At 34.6% G+C, this 20,337-nt stretch overlaps 1 protein-coding gene across 1 annotated transcript in view; it reads right to left on the bottom strand.

Moving 5' to 3' along the window:
* Positions 1-2,155: 2,155 nt before the first annotated feature.
* The window catches only part of LOC129916773 (microtubule-associated protein futsch), a 79,786-nt gene continuing 61,604 nt past the window's right edge, over positions 2,156-20,337 (bottom strand). Inside the window, exons 3-7 of the mRNA XM_055996909.1 lie at positions 19,717-19,755; positions 14,963-15,160; positions 14,634-14,903; positions 4,391-14,564; positions 2,156-3,434 (exon numbers count right to left, since the gene is read on the bottom strand). Of these exons, the coding sequence (XP_055852884.1) occupies positions 3,335-3,434; positions 4,391-14,564; positions 14,634-14,903; positions 14,963-15,160; positions 19,717-19,755 (10,781 nt within the window). The 3' untranslated portion in view covers positions 2,156-3,334. The remainder of the gene's footprint in view (positions 3,435-4,390; positions 14,565-14,633; positions 14,904-14,962; positions 15,161-19,716; positions 19,756-20,337) is intronic.

Here is a 20,337-nt window from a genome sequence, read left to right as displayed (position 1 = left end):
TTAAAACTAGATATAACCCCTTAACCATCTAATTTTGATACAAAATATAATTTTCTATGAAAAGTGTCTTTAAACTATTCTTAAGTTAGGCTTGGTTCGAATTAAATAAATAAAAAAAAAAAAAAAACAAACTGAAAACTGACCAGTGTTGCCGTTTTCTCAGAAGAAACGAAACATATACAAAAATAAAAACTATTGAATAAATTTGTTCCATTTATTAAAGTCAACTGAATAGACTCCGGACTAAAACTTGAGCTATGGTTTGATCACAGCTTATCATCTTTAAACCATTATTATTCCAAATTGCAAATCCTCGAAGGTTCTTGTAAAGTATTTTTATTCCCGAGAATCCATAGTTTGAGTTGTTTATCATCAATCGATTTCAGTTAATTACCTCCATTTATGTTAATCTGAACCTGCAAAAAGTATGCTTACAACTTTTAAACCAGTTAACGAACTAGCCCTTAGTAGTTTTCGACCAACAAAAGAGGATATGAAAGTATTTATTCTAGAGAAGCTTACTAAGGATTGGGATTAAGAATCCTAGTATGTTTAACTAAATTCACCGAGTACACTGTGTACAGTAAATAAATTAATAATTCAAAAATAATAATAAAAAAACATAAAATTTTATTTTTCATAAAATATTTATTTGTATAAAAGGACACTTACAATTATGCCGGATAATTTCGTTTTTTTTTATAATATTATTACATATATTATAATTTTTAAAAACAATATATCCCATCGATCGTTTTTTTTTTTCTTTTAACTTAAGATTTATGTCCTAATAATAATAGTTACAAATTTGTTTATAATGAATTACCCAACACAAAAACAGAACCTCGAAAACAGCCAAAATGACGATTTTTAGCATTTTATAACGGTAATATTTCAAAAACGTAGGCCAATCAAATTTTTCTGACTTCAGATTCGGATTCAGCACCCTAAAAAATACTAGAAAAGTATATTTTGGTTCTTGTGGCAAAAAAAAAGTAAAATTTGGTGACCAGTGTTATATAAACATAAAGAATACATATCCATATAGCAAATTTAATGTATTAAAAGAATTCGCTGTGTATTTAAAAAAATATTGGGTTCCGTTATTTTTGTAGTAGATCTCCTGTAGTAGTTTTCGACCAACAATAGAGGATATGAAAGTATTTATTCTAGAGAAGCTTACTAAGGATTGGGATTAAGAATCCTAGTATGTTTAACTAAATTCACCGAGTACACTGTGTACAGTAAATAAATTAATAATTCAAAAATAATAATAAAAAAACATAAAATTTTATTTTTCATAAAATATTTATTTGTATAAAAGGACACTTACAATTATGCCGGATAATTTCGTTTTTTTTTTATAATATTATTACATATATTATAATTTTTAAAAACAATATATCCCATCGATCGTTTTTTTTTTTCTTTTAACTTAAGATTTATGTCCTCAAAACTTTACGCAAAGAAATACACAGTTTTTTTAATTATTTATTTTTTTGTTTTTTTTTTTTCAAGTAAAAGTAAGTAGGTTTTGTTATTGTTTTTTTTTTTTTTTAATAATTTAAATAAATACTACATACAAAATAAACCGGCGAATTTGTATTTTTTTTTATATAAATTTTTCTGTCGACAAAAAAATATATATACGCATTGTAAAAAAAAATCATACCTACATACACTAAATTCTTTATTTTTATTTTTTTTTAATTCTTAATTTTTTTTAATACATTTTTAATCCTAATTAATTTTCATTTATTTAGAAAAAAATTGGTTGTGCGCTTGACAAGCCCCTATTATTTTAATAAAATAAAAAATTTCAATACTAAAAATTAAACTACAGGCGACTCTGCGCGAAAAATAGATATTCTTCACGCATAATTAACACAATAAATACATAACTAAATAAAATATATATATATTTATTTTTTTTAATAAATCTTATATCTAAAGTTTTTTTTTTAATGTTTTAAGTTTTTTTTTGTCGTTATAATAAAGAAAACAAAAAAATTAAAAAAAGAGAAGAAAAAATAAAAACATCCTAAGCTCAAGTAACTGAAAATCTTTTCATCTTACATTCATTTTTTTTATTATAATTTTTATGTTTTTAAATTCTTAACTATCAGTTTACACGTTCGTATAGTTTGAATGCTGCTTTCGTTTTTTTTTATTATTTATTAATAAGTGTGTTTATGTGTATTTTAGTAAAAAAGTAAAAAACTATCATTGGATTTTCAATCAGTCGAACAATAGGATGTGCATTATGTATGCGTATGCTAAATCTTGTATTCTTTATTTTAATTACTATGAATATTAATTTAAATACACTTATAATTAAGTTATAGTTTTTTTTCAACTAAACAAATTATTAAATTTCATTTAGGGATATCTATTTATTAAATAGATACACGTAAACAATTAAAGTTTTATTTTTATTTTTTCGTTCTATTCTACAATTTTTTTTTTTTTTTTAATTTTTTGTTTTCAATATTTTTTATTTTTTATTTAAAACTTCTCCTAAAGTCATTTTTTTTTAATTTATAATTTATAGGTCGTAGTAGGAAAGAAGACAATGCTTTAGGTATTTTAAGAACTTGTTGCTCTAACAACAAAACAAAGAAGACTAGAAGAAGAAGCAACAATTTACAATTATAAAAAAAAAAATAAAAATTAAAAAAAAAACATAAAAAAAAACTTAAAATTAATAACATTCTAGTTTAAATTATAAATTTAATCAAATTCATAACGTAATTTATTGATTGCCAATTTAATAAAAAATTGTTTTTAGATTTGCAACAAAAAATCACGTTACAAAAATAACATTTTTTAATTTATTGTAATTAATATTATTATTATACTTATAGTAATCTTTTTTGTTTTCATTTATTATTTTTTTTGTTTTTAATTGTAATAAGTAAGTGCGAGCTAAATTAATTGCACCTATACTATGTATACAGCACAATATCACTGGTTGCTTCTGACATTTAATAAACTAAATTCTAATTCAATCAATATTTTTTGTTTTTTTTTTGTTGTTGGTTGCATTTTTTCGTTTATAAATTTTAAAATGTTTTTTTTTTTTCGTTTTTTTTTTTGTTTCTAAATCAATTCAATTCTCATCAATTATTATTTAATTAATAATTATTGTTGTTTGCATTTTTTATTCTTAAAAATTAAGTTTCTTATAATTATGGAATTGAGATATTTAGTATTACATTTTCTTTTTTGTGTTTTTTATACCGGTGTTAATTGTGTGTTGTGGCACCTTAATATAATATTGCTGCATTATTCTTTGTTTTCTAAAAAAAAATTAAAATAATTAATGGCTAGTTCCTCATCTTCGGCGTGACGCAACAACAGCAATCATTTGACGTAGCATTGGCTCGGGTGAGCATGTTTTGGGATCACACTTCATTTGTCCGTCGCCACCACACCTGTAAGAAAGATAGAGAATGTTGTATGTTAAATCAAAGGTTAGTAAAATAACATTTTTTTAAGTGGCGCCCAATGTGGGACTTTTGAAAGTTCGACTAAGAAAATTGCATAGGAATTCAAAGAAGAAACCGATGGATGTTGGTTTTATGTATCTGATTAAAGCAATGAGGGGTATAGCTTAGTTATACACAAAAAAGTGGCGCCCAACGTGGTACCATTTGAGCAGTTGACCAGACAAACTGGCAACCTTCTAGCGGTCATTTAGGAGAATTTTATAGGAGTTAAAAGAGGATATATAAGGTTATTGCTTTTAAACGTCTGAATATCCCACAAATTGAGGTTGAGTATTCAACAAAAAGTGGCGCCCAACGTGGAACCATTTGAGCGGTCAACCAGGAAGACTGACAGCCTTTCAGCGGTCCTCTAGGGAAATTTTGATAGAATTTAAAAAAGGATAAATTAATGTCTAAATATCCTTAAAAAGTGATCAGCGTAATATCTCACAAAAAGTGGTGCCCAATGTGGTACCATTTGAGCAGTCGACCAAATTGGCAATCTTTTGATAGGAGTTAAAGAGGATATCGATGGTTATTGCTTTTAAATGTCTGAATATCCTTCAAATTGAGCCGCGCAATACCCAACAAAAAGTGGCGCCCAACGTGGTACAAGACAAACTGGATATCCTTGCGGTTTAGATTAAGTTGGGTAAATTCATTGAAAAGTGGCGCCCGACGTGAAACACTTTGAGTAGGATTTTTGTAATGTTCTTCTTGAAAATTCAAGTAGCTGACAAAAAAATTGAATGCACAAACTATTTCAACGCTCGTAGTACAGCTATAGTCCCAGATAAGGATAACTTGCAATGGAATAGTAATTGCTCAACAGAAATGGCGCCCAACGCTTGAGTTTGATTACTTATCTTAAACAAGAAAAACTTCTTTAAAAAAGTACTTACGTGCAGTGCATGCATGGTCCACTGGCTGAGTCGATTTTATCGCCCACCTTATATGACTTTCCACTAATATGGCATCCATTCTTTGCTGCCGCTCCCCTATACGCATGATGTAAGAAATGAGGCGGTAACGTTGTGCTAGTTGTTGTTGTACTTGTTGTTATATTAAGTGTTGTTGCCATTGACACCGGGCACTCATAACGTGGACAACAGAATCCACTTATAGGTTCCTCATGACATCCCGATATTGGTGGCGGGCATGATTGTTGCAAGCAAATAATATCACTTCGGAAACAGAAACAGAAATCACATGGATCATCACGTGGTATTTGTTGTGCTGAAACGAATAATTTTCCACCATATCGGCATGTACCAGGTCCAAAGACTTCTGTTTCATCTTCATCAGTGTATTCATCTTCGGCATATGATGGATATGCGGGTGGAACTTGTCCATAGCCAGGTGGTTGGTAGTGTGATGTTGGTGCATTTGTGATTGCTTGTGATGTTGTTGGTTGTTCTGTTGTTGGAGCAGATGATGGTAGTTCAGGGATTTTATGGTCAATTTTGTCAGTGGCATTAAGCTGATCAGGAGCAGAAGTTGTGCGATCGTGTTCGATGTGTGGGAATAATGGGTGAACGGTTGTTGGTAAGGGAGTCTCTTGTTCTTCCGAAATAGGTTGTTCATCTGTGTCAATTGGTTTGGGAATATCTGAGTCAATTTTGTCTTCAATTGTTGGTACAATTGGTTTGTCGGTTGACGAACTTGCAATTGCACCTTCAGTTGGCTGAACATGTTGCTTATGATCTTCTTCTGTGATTTCTGTTTGAGTTTCAGGAGCAGGTGTCTTTTCGTCTGAACTTTCTGAACTTGTTTCGGGAACAAGAGGTTTATGATCTTCTTCTGAAATATCGGATGTAATTTCAGGTGCTTGGGTTTTTTCTTCGGATTCCTCTGTTGAACTCTGAACTTCTGGTTTGGCATCTTCTGCAACAACAACTTGTGGTGGAACTTCGGGAACCTGTGTTTGATCTTCAGTTTCTTCAGATGCGGGTGCTTCGGTCACAACTGGTGCTTCAGGTTTTTCCTTTTCTTCATCTTCAGGTAATGACGTTACTGTTTCGGGCAATTGCGGTGAAATTGGTTGTTCTGGGATTGATTCCTTATCTTCGATAACGATTGGAAGTGCAGTTGTTGCATCTTCAGCACGTTCTGTTACGAATTCGCCAACAGTTTGAACCTTATTATCTTCTTTTGGTGCTTCAGTATGTTCCTTTTCTTCTTCTTCAGATTTGTCTGTAGAAGAACTTTGCTCAGAATCAGGATGTACATCAATTGAAGATAATGTTGTAGGTTGTTCATCAACTGAAGCAACAGTTGAAGAAACTTTAACAACATCTTGTTCATCAGATTTTGTTGGAATAATTTCTTCAGCAGGTTTTCCAGTACTAATTTCTTCTTCTTCTTCAGATTCTGTTGCAGGTGCAATCTTTTCGGTTTGATCTTCAATTGGTTTACTTGATGAAATTTCTTTCTCAACTGTCTCTGTGCTGGGACTTTCGGTTTGAGCAATTGGTTTAATATCTTCTGGTTTATTGTCTTCAGATGATACATCTTCCTCAGATGAAACAGAAGGTTCAACAGCTGGCTTGGGTGTTTTGCTATCATTGTCTTCAGTCGATTCTTCTTCAACTGATTCTGGTTTTTCATCAGATTCGGTTTTATCAACCACAGCTGGAGTTTGGGTTGTTTGAGAAGGTTTCTTTTCATCAACAGAACTTTCAGTTTGATCTGGAATCACATCAGATAAAGGTTTAACAGTTGCAACGTCTTCAATCAAAATTTGATCATCAGATTCTGGTTTACTTTGATGTGGCATGGTTTCATGGCTTGAAATGGTTTCAGGCATTACAGTTGCATCTGAGCTTTCACTTTCATCCTTTGATGGTTTAGTAGAACTTTCTTCACTCACTAACTCTGGTTTTTTAGTAACGGTTTGGCCTAATTTGTCTTCACTATCAGAATCTTCAATTTCAGATCCAACTGAGGGACTTTCAGTTCCACTCACTGGCACAGCAGTTTCAGTTGGAAGAAGAGTTTTGTCAGTGTGTTGTTCTTCATCTGAGCTATCTTCATCAGTGTGGGCAATTGGTAATTTTTCATCAGAAGGTACGACATCAGATTTACTTGGTGCTTCAGTCTGAGGAATAACTTCTTCATCTGAAGTAGATGAAGACACAGTAACAGAAGATACAGCGTCACCTTCAACTGAAGAAGACTCGTCAGAAGTTTGGGGTTGTTTTGTAGCTTCATCAATGCTCTCAGTTGCTGCCGAAGGAGTTGAACTGGATGGAAGCTTAGTGGTATCCAAACTATCACCTTCTTCATCAATGATTTTGGTGGGAATATCGGTTGAACTTGTTGCATCTTCTTCAGTGATTTCCTTGTCTTCATCGATAGTTTTAACTGGAACTGAAGTTGCAGAACTTTCTGTAGCACCCAAATTGTCTTCACCTGAAGATTCCTTTGAAGGAGCTTCTGTAACATCAACATTATCTTCACTTGCTTCAATTTCTTTAGTTGGAATAGATCCAGCTGGAGCTTTGGTAACAGTAGAAAGAGTTGTGAAATCAATTTCCACTTCGTTTTCTTCAATCAAAACAGATGGTGTTTTATCTTCAGGAAGTTCGGTTTCTTCATATTTATCTTCAGCATTTGAAGCAACGGTTCCAGAAACAATTTCTTCTTCTGCAGATGTTGTTTCATCTTCATGTGGGGCTTTTTCAGTTGTTGGTTTGACATCTAAACCACTCACAGGTACTAAAGTACTGCTAGTTTGTTCTTCATCTGTTCCTTCTTCTTCTGAAGATGGGACAATAGCAATTGGTGATTTAGTTTGGTTAGGAGCAAGAATTGGAGCAACAGTAGATGGGACAATGGATGAAGATTCATCTTCAGATACTGGAGAAAGAGTTATTAGTTCTTCTTCACTTATTGGAGCAGTTGTCTGACTTTCTGGCTTTTCTTTGTTTGCAATATCTTCTTCAGAGCTTGGAAGATCTTCACTCGTTGGTGAAGAAGTTACATCAATTTTATCTTCTTCTTCTGGTTGTGAAGTTGACGGTAGTTTTTCTATAGCTGGAGCACTAGTGGTTTGACTAACGATCTCATCTTGTTCAACACCAGGTTTGGCTTCAGAAATTGGTGCGCCACTTCCTTCAACTGAATGTTCTTCTTCAGTTGGGGAAATAGGTGTGTCGACAGCTGGAGCACTGGTTTGGCTAATAATCTCATCCTGATCAACAGATGGTTTGTCTTCAGCTACCGGTGCACCACTTCCTTCAACGGAATCTTCTTCTTCAATTGGAGAAACAGCTGGAGCACTGGTCTGACTAACAATCTCTTCCTGTTCAACAGTTGGTTTGTCTTCAGATACTGGTGCACCACTTCCCTCAACAGAATCTTCTTCTTCAATTGGGGAAATAGGTTTGTCGACAGCTGGAGCACTGGTCTGGCTAATAATCTCATCCTGATCTTCAGGTTTGTCTTCAGATACTGGTGCACCACTTCCTTCAATTGGGGAAATAGGTGTGTCAACAGCTGGAGCACTGGTCTGACTAACAATCTCATCCTGTTCAACAGTTGGTTTGTCTTCAGATACTGGTGCACCACTTCCTTCAACAGAATCTTCTTCTTCTTCAGTTGGGGAAATAGGTTTGTCGACAGCTGGAGCACTGGTCTGGCTAATAATCTCATTCTGATCTTCAGGTTTGTCTTCAGATACTGGTGCACCACTTCCCTCTTCGACTGGGGTAGAGGTGGTTACATCAATCTTGATTTCTTCGTCGGAATCTGAAGTAGCAGGTTGGATAGTTGGAAGCTCACCCTTTTCAACATCAGTTTTGTCTTCTGAGATAGGTGAACCGCTTCCTTCAACTGAATCTTCTTCAACTGTTGGCGAGATAGTGGCATCGATAACTGGAGCACTGGTTTGACTAACAATCTCTTCCTCTCCAACACTAGGTTTGCTATCTGTAATTGGTGCACCACTTCCATCTTCAACGGGTGTAGCTGAAGTTACATCATTCTTATTGTCTTCTTCTAAATCTGGAACACTGGTTTGACTAGTAACCTTATCTTCTTCAATATCAGGTTTGTCTTCACTTCTTTCAGTTGATTGTTCTTCAATTGTTGGAGCACTGGTCTGACTAGGAATTTCGTCCTTCTTAATATCTTGTTCATAGTCAGCCCTAGGTGTATGATCATCAGATTCTGGGACACTAGTATGACTTGGAATATGAACGTTTTCATCACTTGAAACTGGGGCAAGAGTTTGGTCAGCAATTGGAGTAATGGTTGAACTAACCACATCGGTTTTCTTGTCTTGTTTATCTTCTTCTGATATATCAGCACCACTTCCTTCAATAATATTCTCTTCAATAGATGGAATACTTGTGGAAGGTGTTATATCTTCCTTATCTTCATCTTCCTTTGTTGGAATGATTGGTTTTTCTTCATCAACAACAGGAGAAATAGTTTGATATTCATCACCCGAAACTGGTACAGGAGAACTTGTTTGAGAATCAATTGTATCTTTCTTCGTTTCAGTGGCTGTTTCTGAATCTGATTCTTCTTCTGGTTTGATTGTTGAAGAAATAGGTTTGTCTTCATTTGGAGCCAAATGATCTTCAATTGGTTCTTGTTGTTCTGGAGATTCTGAAGATGTGATCTCATCATCTTTTTTGTCAGAAATTTCAACCTTATGTAAATCGTCTTCAATTGGTTCAACACGTGTAAGAACAGTAGTAGCAGGAGTTGTGATAATTTTATCAATAGCTTCTTCACTTTCTTGGTTTTCTTCAGATTCTTCAGAGTCGGTAGGTTTGATAGGTTTCTCTTTAATAGTACTAGCAGTAGTGGTAGAAACTTTCTCAATAGCTTCTTCACTTCCTTGATCTTCTTCAGATTCTCCAGAGTCAATTGGTTTCGATGGTTTCTCTTTAAATGTGCTAGAAGTGGTTGTGGAGATTTTCTCTCCAGCATCTTCACTTTCTTCAATTGGTTTTGTAGCTTCTTCTTTATGTGGTGGTGATGGACCTTCATCTTCAACCTTGGTATGTGAAAGATCTTCAGGCATTTCTGGTTTAACCATATCAATTTCTGGAATGTTTGTACTTTCATCAATAGGTTCGATATCACCTACATGTTCCGATACTAAAGGTTTAGATGTAGTAGTTTTTTCTACTTCTTCTTTTTCTTCATCGACTTCCTTAATTGGAGATTTAGTAATTTCTTCAGAATCAGTTTCTTCTCCTGATTCGTTAGAACTTTCTTCAGAAATTTCAGTTGTTTCTTCACTTTGTGCTGAATCGTCTGTCTGAGTAACTGCTGGGACTGATGGTGCTTCGGTGCTTGGTTCAGACTTAATAGGTTGAACAGTTGTGACATCCTTCTCAAGATTATCTTCAGTAACTGCAGCAGTTTCAGAAACATCCATACTAATAGGAGACTTAGTAACGGTTTCTTCTCCAGCAATAATTTCTTCTTCAGGCTTCTTGTCAACCGGACCTGAAGAAGATGGATGTTCTTCGTGCGTTGGAGCAGCTGTAGCAGTTTGGTCTTCTTCAGCAACAATTTCTTCTTCAGGCTTCTTGTCAACTGGACCTGAAGTAGATGGATGTTCTTCGTGAGTTGGAGCAGCGGTAGCAATTTGATCTTCTTCGTCAATGGCTTCAGGTTTCTTTGATGAAGCACCATATTCTGGTATCGACGAAGTGACTTCAATGGGCTCTTCTTCAATATCACCAGTGACTTGCTTTGTTGGTTTAGCAGTAATTGGTTGTTTAGTTGTTGTTGAATCTTCAGCATATATGTCTTCACCAGCTTGTTCAGTTGATGCTTCATCGGCCTTGACATGAGACATAGGTTCTTGTGGAGTCACAATTGGTTGTTCAAAGTAAACAGACGAAGGTGTTGTACTTTCATCAGAAGTTGCTGGAATTTCAGTCTTGGAAGATTCAGTTTGACTGATTGGTTCATCTTCAATTTCTGGTTTTTGTGTCAACTCTACCGATTCTGTAGAAATTTCAGGATATTTCTTTGTTGGCGCCAATGTAGTGAATTGAATTTCTCCATCTTCAATTTCTTCAGGAGTAGTTGGTCCTTGACCTGGTGCAAAACTGTCAATACCACAAATATACTGTGGACAACATTTGTCAGTGCTAGCCTCATCCAAGACACAATTGTTTGGTGTTGGTGGTTCATAACATGGAACTCGTTGACAAACAACGATACTATTCACACAAGTACACGAAAGTTCACATTCGCTAGCTGTTGGAATTGATGCATTGTTTGAGAATGTTTTACCATTTGCTAAGCAATCGCCTTCTCCAGGAATAGCCGCTGGAATAATATCATGCAGAGGAATTCCGCTATCACCCTCAGATGTGTCGATTGGTTCAGAAGATTCCTTATCGGTATGTTCAATGGGTGAAGCAGTTGTTTGAAGATCGATTGTTTCTTGTTCTTCAACAATTTCTTTGCTGGGAACAGAAGTCGTAGAATCTTCTTTTTCATCAGAAACTAGACCAGGTTGAGTATCTGTTGCTGTTGATGGTGCACGGGTTGATAAGTCCTCTTCACTTGGAATATCTTCCTTTTCAGTAATTGAAGATCCAGTGTCTAGAAGAGGTTTGATAGTTGTTTGTTGTTGTATTTTTATCTCTTCATCACTAGCAGTTGAAATTTCAGGAGTCGTAGTTGCAGAGTCTTCAATACCTTGTTCTGGTTGTTTTTTGATTTCTTCATCAGAAGTTATTGAAGATACAGTTGTCAAATCACCAGATACTTCATCCTTCTTCACTTCTTCATCTGAAATATCAACAGAAGGAGCAACTGTGGTTGAATCATCAGAAGAAGATGTTTCACCCTCAGAAATAGTTGGTTTTTCTTTGTGTTCTTCGCCTTCTTCTTTTTGGGAAGTTTCTGATTCATCAACAATTGATGGAACGGAAGTTGTTGCTTCAGAAATGCCTTGTTCTGGTTGCTTCTCAATTTCACTTTGTTGAGTGACAACAGAAGAATCTTCAACGGATGAAGGTGTGGTGGCTTTTTCTTCAATAGTTGGTTCCTTCTCACTAACTGTGGCCGCTGTTTCTTCAACGCTTGGTTCTTTTTCACTAATTTTATCTTCTGCTGATACTGAAGATACTGTTGTTGCCTTTGAAATTTGATCTTCCGAAGTTTTAGTAACTGCTTCTTCAGCGCTTGAGACTTCAGATTCACTAACGGCAGGACTAACAGTAGTTATTTGATCACTTGCGCCAAGTTCTGGTTTGACATCTTCTTCAATGCTTGGAATTTCAGGTTTAGATTCTGAAGAAATGGTCGTTGAATCAATAGCTTCTTCTGGTTTCTGCTTCTCACTATCTTCTTCAACACTTGTTGGTTCAGATTCAATAACAGCAGGTTTTTCAGTAGCATCGTATACAGGCTTACTCTTTGTTACATCTTCTTCGGCAATTGATTCTTCATCTTCAGGTTGTTTAGTTGTTGAATCAGTCAAAGTTTGTTCAGGTTTCTTCTTTTGTTCTTCTTCAGAAATATCTGCTTCAGGGGCAATAGTAGTCAATTCAATTTTGTGTTCTGGTTGTACAACGTCTTGTCCCTCTCCGAAATGTGGTTCTTCTGATTCATCAACAGATGGAATTGCAGTTGTTGAATCTCCTACATCACTTTCTGGTTTATCTTCACTTTCTTTGTCTTCAGTTTCAGGTGCCTTAGAACCTAATGTAGCAATGGTTACTGATTCAGAAACTTCATCTTCCGGCGTTGATGATTCTTCAGATTCCTTTTCTGGTTTAGCATCTTCACTTTCATCAGCAGATGATGGTGATTTCACTGTTGTATCTTGTTCATCCTTAATTTGCACATCTTCAACACTTGGTTTTTCAGAATCAATAGCAGTTGGTGAAGATGATGTGGAGATTTCCATGTCTTCTTCTTTCTCTGTAACTGATGGAATTGAATCAACATCAGAATGTACAGAAGTTGAAGACTCATCTTTTTCTGTAGCCTTTGTTGTAATTTCTGCAGATTCTTCTTCTTCATCGGCAATATGAATTCTAATTGGTCGACCAGTTGTTGTTTTCTGTTTCTCTGTAATTGCTGCTTCGGTAGATAGTTGTTCATCCTTCTCATCTTGACTTTCCTTAACCTCATCTTCAATTGGAAGTGCGGTTGTTTGTGAAGATGTATCAATTTCGTCAGAAATATCTCCAGAAAATGGTTTGCTGGATGTTCCTGTAATTTCTTCAACAACAGCTGGAATTTCGTCTTCTTCAAGAACGGGTTTGTCTTCAGTTGTGGCTTGAGTAGTTTCATCTGTTTTGGGCTTAACGGTTGTTAGCTTATCTTCAATCGATTCTTCTGATGGTTTTGATGATGAAGTTTCTTCATCTAACTTATCAGAAGCTGGATAAACAGTAGTAGCATCACTTGAACCTTGTGGAAGTTCGTCCTTTGTAACATCTGATGGAATGTTCATATCTTCAACTGACTCTAATTCATCCTTTGGTTTCTTCTTTGGCAAATCAGATTCGGTCTTGTGGTCTCCAATTTCTGGCATACTAATGTCTCCATTATCACCTTCAGTAATCATTTCGTATGTTGGAGAACTTGAAGGAATTGCCGAAGAAGGTTCTGAAACATCTTCATCAATCTTATCTTGAATTTCTCCTCCTTGGCTTGGTGTAGATTCTTCAGAAAAGTCTCCACTTTCGGATGATGTTTCTTCAGGTTTAATATTTTCCTTTGATGGAGCAGATGTTGATGAATCTGATTGACTGTCGACTGATGTACTTTCCACATCCTCAGATTCCTTAACTGGGGCCAATGTTGATGAAGATACATTTTCAGATTCTAATTCTGGTAATGCAGTCGTTACGTCAACCTTTTCGGAATCTTCTTCGGGCAAAGTTTCTTCAGGTTTAATGTCCGTCTTCGATGGCATGGATGTTTGTGAAGCAGTTTCACCCGATGGTGAAGCTTCAGTTACTGATTTCTTATCCATATCTTCAGATTCTTCAACTGAACCTAATGTTGTTGCTAAGACATCTTCAGGTTGTGATTCGGGTTTGGTAATTTCAACTGTTGATGCAGTGCTTTCATCTTCTACTGGCTTATCTTCGTTTTCTTTCGATGGCACTGATGTAACTTCGTCTTCTTCCTTATGATCTTCATCAACTATTGAACTAGCTGTAGTTTTTTCAACTGGTGAAGATACTTCTTCATCTTCTGTGCTCTGTATATCACCTACAACTGGCGAAACAGTTGTTGTATCCTTTGTAGAGTCTTCTTCTTCTTCCTTTTCTACATTAATAATTTCATCTTCAATTGGTGCTTGTGTTGATTGATCTTCTTTGTCCTTATGACTAGATTCAATACCTTCTTCTTCTACTTCTTCAGTCTTATGAGTTGTGCTATGTTCGATTGGTGACTGTGTCGTTTCGAAACTAGTCTCTTTGATAGCTGATATGGTTGAAGTCAAATGTGGTTTCTCTTCTTCTTCAACTTCTGATACCTTATCTTCTACTTCTTCTTCTTCGCTTGGTTCTGCAACATCACCAGCAATTGGTAAGCTAGTTGTTGGAACAATTTCATCCTTCTGACCACTTTGAACTGTTTGTTCTTCAGTGTCTTCACTTGGCAATTCGGTAACTGCAATCTTATCGTCAATATGTTCTTGCAATTGTACATCTTCTTGTGATACAGAATCATGAAGATTACTCTGAACTATTGGTGTAATAGTTGTTGCTATATCTTCAGTCATTAATCCTCCTTCGGTTGTTACACTAACGCTGTCATCATCACATACATAATTGCTGGGGCAACATTCTCCAGCAGCTGGTGGTAGAGCACGGCAAGTTTTGGCTCCAGATTCCAATGTTGGCATTTCGCATTCTTGAACAGCACAAACAATATCACCACGCATACAGTAACAATGTTCGCATGAGTTTTTGCCGGTAATCGAGGCTCCATCAGCATAAACTTCATTGTTGTGAACACAATCGGTTGTGACAGATGGGCTGGTTGTTGATGGCAGCAAGTATCCTTCGGTTGGCCGGATAGTTGTTGTTGTTGTTGAGAAATCTTCAATTTCCAAAAGTTCATTTTCATGATCTGTAAGAACAAAAAAAAAAAAAGTATGAGTATTGGAATAGGGTTCAACGAGCTTGTTAAATTCCTTACCGCAATTATATCTGACCGGGCAACATGATCCTTTATTGTAAATTGGTTGACATCCATCAATATGTAAAGTACATTCTTGCATAAGACATGAAGTACGATTTCTAATGCAATAACACAGTTCGCATGGTTTATTTGGATTCGATGGTACTTGAGCTCCTTCAACGTAAAATTTGTTATCAATACTGCATCCGTATTTCTCGGGTATGCTTAATTCTGTTCCTGGTGCACTTGTTGTCAATTGATGACTATGATGTGCAATATCTACTGGGACTTTTAATTTTTCATAGGTTAATACAGATTTTTAGCTTTGAAGACTTTAAGTTTTTTACCTTCAGGACATGTAACAATTGGACAACATTGATCTTCACGTTTTTCAACTGTACAATCATGACCGATTGGTTTTGTGAATGGACAAACTCGCAGGTAGCACATGAGCATTTTGTTGTGGCACGTACAATTCAGACATGGTTCATTTGTTAGTATTCTATCACCTTCACTGTAATGGTTGTAGTTGTAATAACATCCTTCTGAAATTTTTAAACAAACACGTTTGGTATAAAAAATATAGAAATGCTTTGAGGGGAATAGTTTTTAAAGAGAAAAAATAAAGGGTGTTTTTTTCCATCATCTTTTCTTAAATTGCAAAATTATGGCGATTCTTTTGACATAAGCCCATGCAAGCTCAAGTCTAATTAAGGAGTCCACTCGCAACAAATTTTGCTTCTATAAAGATTTTTTATATATGGAAATTTAGCTACTGTAAAGCTTTATAGAAGCAATATTGTTCGTTGCCATTGCCATTGTTACTACTCTCTAAAAAAAAATCCTTTACATTATAGGCACTTAACTGCTAGGTGGTCCTATAAAAAAACACACCATTGCTTTTTTGAAATTCCAAACAAAATAATCTAAATAATCAACAATAATTTCCTCGCAAATCTCTAATCTAATTTGTGGCAAATTATTCCTACATTTCCCCGCCCATACCGTATACTCCCATATTTAAATATTTGTATCGACATTCTCTCACACAAAGAATTTAAAAAAAAAAAAAACTCCCAGTCGAAAGAATGATATAATGTCATACATGTCCTGACTTTAATAACACTGCCACGTATAATATTACACATGACCAATTAATAAATGAGATTATTGACACCGCGCCCGAAGCTGGCGGCTATAGCCGCCGCCGCCGCGTCGTTGACAATGTCAGCATCCCCATCGCCTCCGTCATAATCAGCTCTATCATTAAAAACCATCGATCGTTCCCTGCTCCCATTCAGCACTCCTTGTGCCTCGTCGTCGTAACGTTAGTGGAGACCACATTTCAATTAGTGACAAGCGTGCAATGATGGAAAGAATCACTATCGCCATCTCGTGTTAGTGCCGCACAGCATCAACGTCATATCCGTATCCTCTCCTTATATTATTATTATTTGAACACGATGTGACTATATGTACATTATTTTTCTGATATCTCAAGCCTGATTATGCAGCCGGTTGTTATGACGTGTCGTGTCGTCGTAGAGAGTGACACGCCATGCCATACCCAACCCAACACCTGCTACCTGTTCTCTTTCATAATACCTCTAGCCTAGACCATGGACATGAACATGGGAAGGAAGAAGAATCATACCCAGCACCATCCCGACCAGCTCACTAAATAGCTAATAATAATTATAATCATTTATGTGTTCGCTTTGATTATATCATTTTTCGTCTTAATTTATTCAACATGACAAATTATTAATTACAACAACTACACAAAGCACGGTCGGACGATGGTTACATATCGGTAGCCTAAAAAAGATTTATTACCGTTATCCCTTAACAAATCCCCACCACGAATTTACCTTCCAAACCACAAATAACTTCAAGTCGAACCAAATGGATAATAATAAGCAGGTATACAACACGCTTTAAGCTTTGATTTATGGGTAGCAATAAAGGGCGTTCGAAATGTCATTAATCAATTTCGAAAATTCGATGACATTCCAATTAGGTTGTTCGAAATCATGTCGCATGCAAATGACTGTCGTCGTTGTTGTCGTCTCTGCTTATAATAACAATCCAACAACAAAGTGTTATACATATATAAATTGCATTCAAAATAGATCTGCGATAGGTATACAATAAAAATAATACAAATTGGAATAAAATACCATGCAGTGATAGAGAGAGAGGGAGAAAGATCTTGACGAAGTCATTGTGCTTCAGAGGAAACTTCGTTATGCAATAGTTATAGGAGTAGAATTGTAGGAGGACCCATTTTACTCTTATACAGAACAGAAGGAACCATGAAGTGCATTATATTTCATGGGTTCTTCCAGTTAGAGACATCTTGCCATGTACACAAGCACCATGTTTTGGATCATAGCCTTAAGTCTGTTCTTGCATGACATGTGGTCTATATGGAGGCATTAAATTGCACTTCTTATCTTCTTTTTTTCTTATAACTTAAACCATGCATAATGCATTTTAAGAACGATTTGTAGCAGGTTCTGCCTGCCGGTTAGCCGTAGGTTATTTATTTTAAATATTATGCACAACATACTGAATATAAACGACTGTTTTGCTAAATAAATATTAATTTAAAATTTGTGATTATAAGCCGTGTAATAATATAAAGATCATGTAATAAGTAAAATACATATATAATCTGAGAATGAGAAAACAAAATTCGGTTTGATTTAAAAAAATTTAAATCATTTAGCCAAACTACCTTTAAAATTTTTGTTATTTAAGATGACTTTTTACTGAGCGCAAAGATTTCTATTCATCTATTCAGGTGTCAATTTCGAAATTCGCAGATATTGCAACAAACATGAAATTATACCGGATGTAAAGCACGTTTTGTGATTTTGTGACAATTTTGCTTCTAAAAAGCCTTACAGGATCTATTTTGCTTTTGTAACGCTTTATAGAGGCAATACTGGTCTGCAATGAATTCCTCCTTTAAATAAAACTATACTTTTCTAAAGGATTTTTGTATGCTGACTACGAATCCGAAGTCAGAATTGACCTAGCACGTCACGTTTTTTAAATATTCCCGTTAGAAAATCTCAAAAACCCATTGTTTTGCTGTTTTCGAAGAAATATTTTGGCATAATGTAATCTTTTTCAATTAAAGCTGGTACGGTTTATGAAAGAACTTATTTTTTTCTTTCAAATTCAATTTCAATCTTCTCAATATCTCTTTTCTTCTCCGAGATATCTTAATTTAAGTAAGTTTAGTAGGTTTGGCATATCTTACCATAAAGAAACTGATCTCTAAAAATTAATATATCTTTCTCCCTAGAACAAAAGTATATTTTTCTAATGGACTTTAGTGTGTTGATTTTGAATCCGAATTCAAAAAATTTCGGTCAGCTCTGGTTTTTGAGATATAGTAGTTTTTTTGCAAATATCTTAAAATTAACGTGATAGAATTTTTTTGACTTCGGATTCTAACTCAGCACATCAAAAACAATAAGAAAAGTATACTATTGTTTCTAGGAGAAACAAATCTGAAGCTTTACAAGGCAGTTTATCGAATGGTTTATTAAAAAAACAGGTAAAACCTTTGTTTAATGTTTTTATTTTGGTTTTCTTTACATAATTGACTTTTTAAATATAATGGGCATTGATATTTTACATTTTCCTTAATTAAGGTGCTTTTGTTCATGTAGGATTTACTAAAAAGTGAAGGATTTCGATGTCTGCTTTTTTTGTCAATCAGTATTTTAAAAAATGAGTAAACATGAATGTAAAAGAACATATTTGGTGTCAATCGATATTATGAAGAATAAGTCCTCCAAATTTAAGCTCAATGCGACATATAGTTTTAATTATATACAAGTTGAAATGAATCTAAAAGGGTGATTTTTTAGAAACTACTCACATTTTTCAAAAATCATTTTTACAAAAATGGTACCTGATAGAATTTTTCTGAAACCAGATTTAGATTCAGAAAAGTCTAATCTTTCGTAATATGAAAAAATTATTTGAAGGAGCAAAAAAAAGTTAAATTTTGCAGACCAGTGTTGTTAGGCTAAGAACTCTGTTCAGAAGTCGAATTTTGATAATTTATATAACGGAAATCATATGATTTCAGCAGTTTAGAAATACCAAATAATACTTTGTATTTGAACAAAGTCATTAAAATTAATCTTGTTTAGGCTTTTGTGGAATTTTCTAATACAGACTTCTTATTTTCAGCACTCTTTTACAGAAGGCTTCATTTTTTGTAAGGTCCCAAAATAGGCTTTGGCATATGAACTTTAGGAATATTGACATTTCCATTGACAGCCAATTGACAGTCAAATCCATTTTCTCAATTACAAAAAAGTTTTAAAAATTGATCGTTGCCAAAGCTCTTACATTATTTTTACAACATATGGCTAATATTTCGCTACTGCATGCCGCATCAGCTTTCTACCGAAAGTGTACTTTGCCTATTAAATTTTCATTGGCTGACATTATAGACAATTGTGCTCACACTGAACATGATATAGAAACGCATGCCTTATTTTATGACAGAAAATCAGGTTGAAGCAGTAGAACAATTCAACTAACACACAGCTTTGTTAACAACAGATAATTTGAAATATCCCAAGTAATAGCTTCTTTTACAGCTTTCCTGGGCAGTCATTTTTTGAAGTTATACTTCTTTTCTGGTGTTTTGATCAGGGTTAAAACTTACTTTTTGATTTAACCCAGCTGGTACATGTGCTTTCAACTCAGCTGCTACATGTGTATTTATTAATGTGTGAAACTGTTAAATTTTAAGCCGCATGTTCACGAAAAAAAGGGCTTGATACAATTAAATTTCTGTGAGTGAGAAGTATAACTCCAATCGCTTGAAAATGAATGCCTCGCAGACAAGAATGTTTAAAAATTGTTTGTCACTAGGTCTCTTCCATGGGGTGTCAAATTTTTTTTTATTTTGCTAGCTTGCAACTACTTTACAGATGCTGCACATTTTTTTTTGCAAGTAAATGGCGCCCAACGTGGGATAAAAACTCATTATTCTTAATTATTTAATAGAAATATTTTACTGATTGAGACGGGTACATTTCTTTTATGCTAGTTAAAGCCAACTTACCTGAGTATTTTTGTAGATCATGAGATTCTTGAACTGGAGCTGAAATTAAAAAAAAAAAAAAATAAATAAATTAATCATTTTGATCATACAATTTGAATAAAAAAAGCTTTAAAGAAAATATGAAACCAAGTTAGTAAAATATTACATAATCATCCTATCATTAAACCTTTACCCAGGAGCAGTTGTAAAAACATCAGCATATTTCTAAACTAATCTCTCTTTGCAAACAAAAAATAGTAGAAAACTTTAACTAACACAAATCATACAGAAAATTGTAAAGAAGCAAGGAGATGATAACTTTGCATCACAGCACCAAGAAAAAACCAGCCAGAAACACCAACCACTATAGAAACAAAACGAATTTTCAACAAGTGAGGTCCAAGTTGTGTCGCTATAGCGTGTTCCTCTTGAACTCTTGCAAGTTACACAGGATTTATAGTAGGTATGTGATTCCAAGTAGACGCGCGTTTTGATAGGGATCCTCACTCTCTATGGTAAAGTTACACACATATAGCAAAAGATACTCGATCTTGGGCTAGTACACACTTGTATCTGAGTTTTTTGTTGTTAATATTGTTGTTGCTTCTAAATCATGTGTGTTAACCCATAGAAGGTACATCT

Source organism: Episyrphus balteatus, chromosome 3 (genome assembly GCF_945859705.1).
Source record: "Episyrphus balteatus chromosome 3, idEpiBalt1.1, whole genome shotgun sequence".
NCBI lineage: Eukaryota > Metazoa > Arthropoda > Insecta > Diptera > Syrphidae > Episyrphus > Episyrphus balteatus.
Note: the sequence above shows the minus strand (reverse complement) of the source record. Positions and strands in the feature narration are given on the sequence as shown.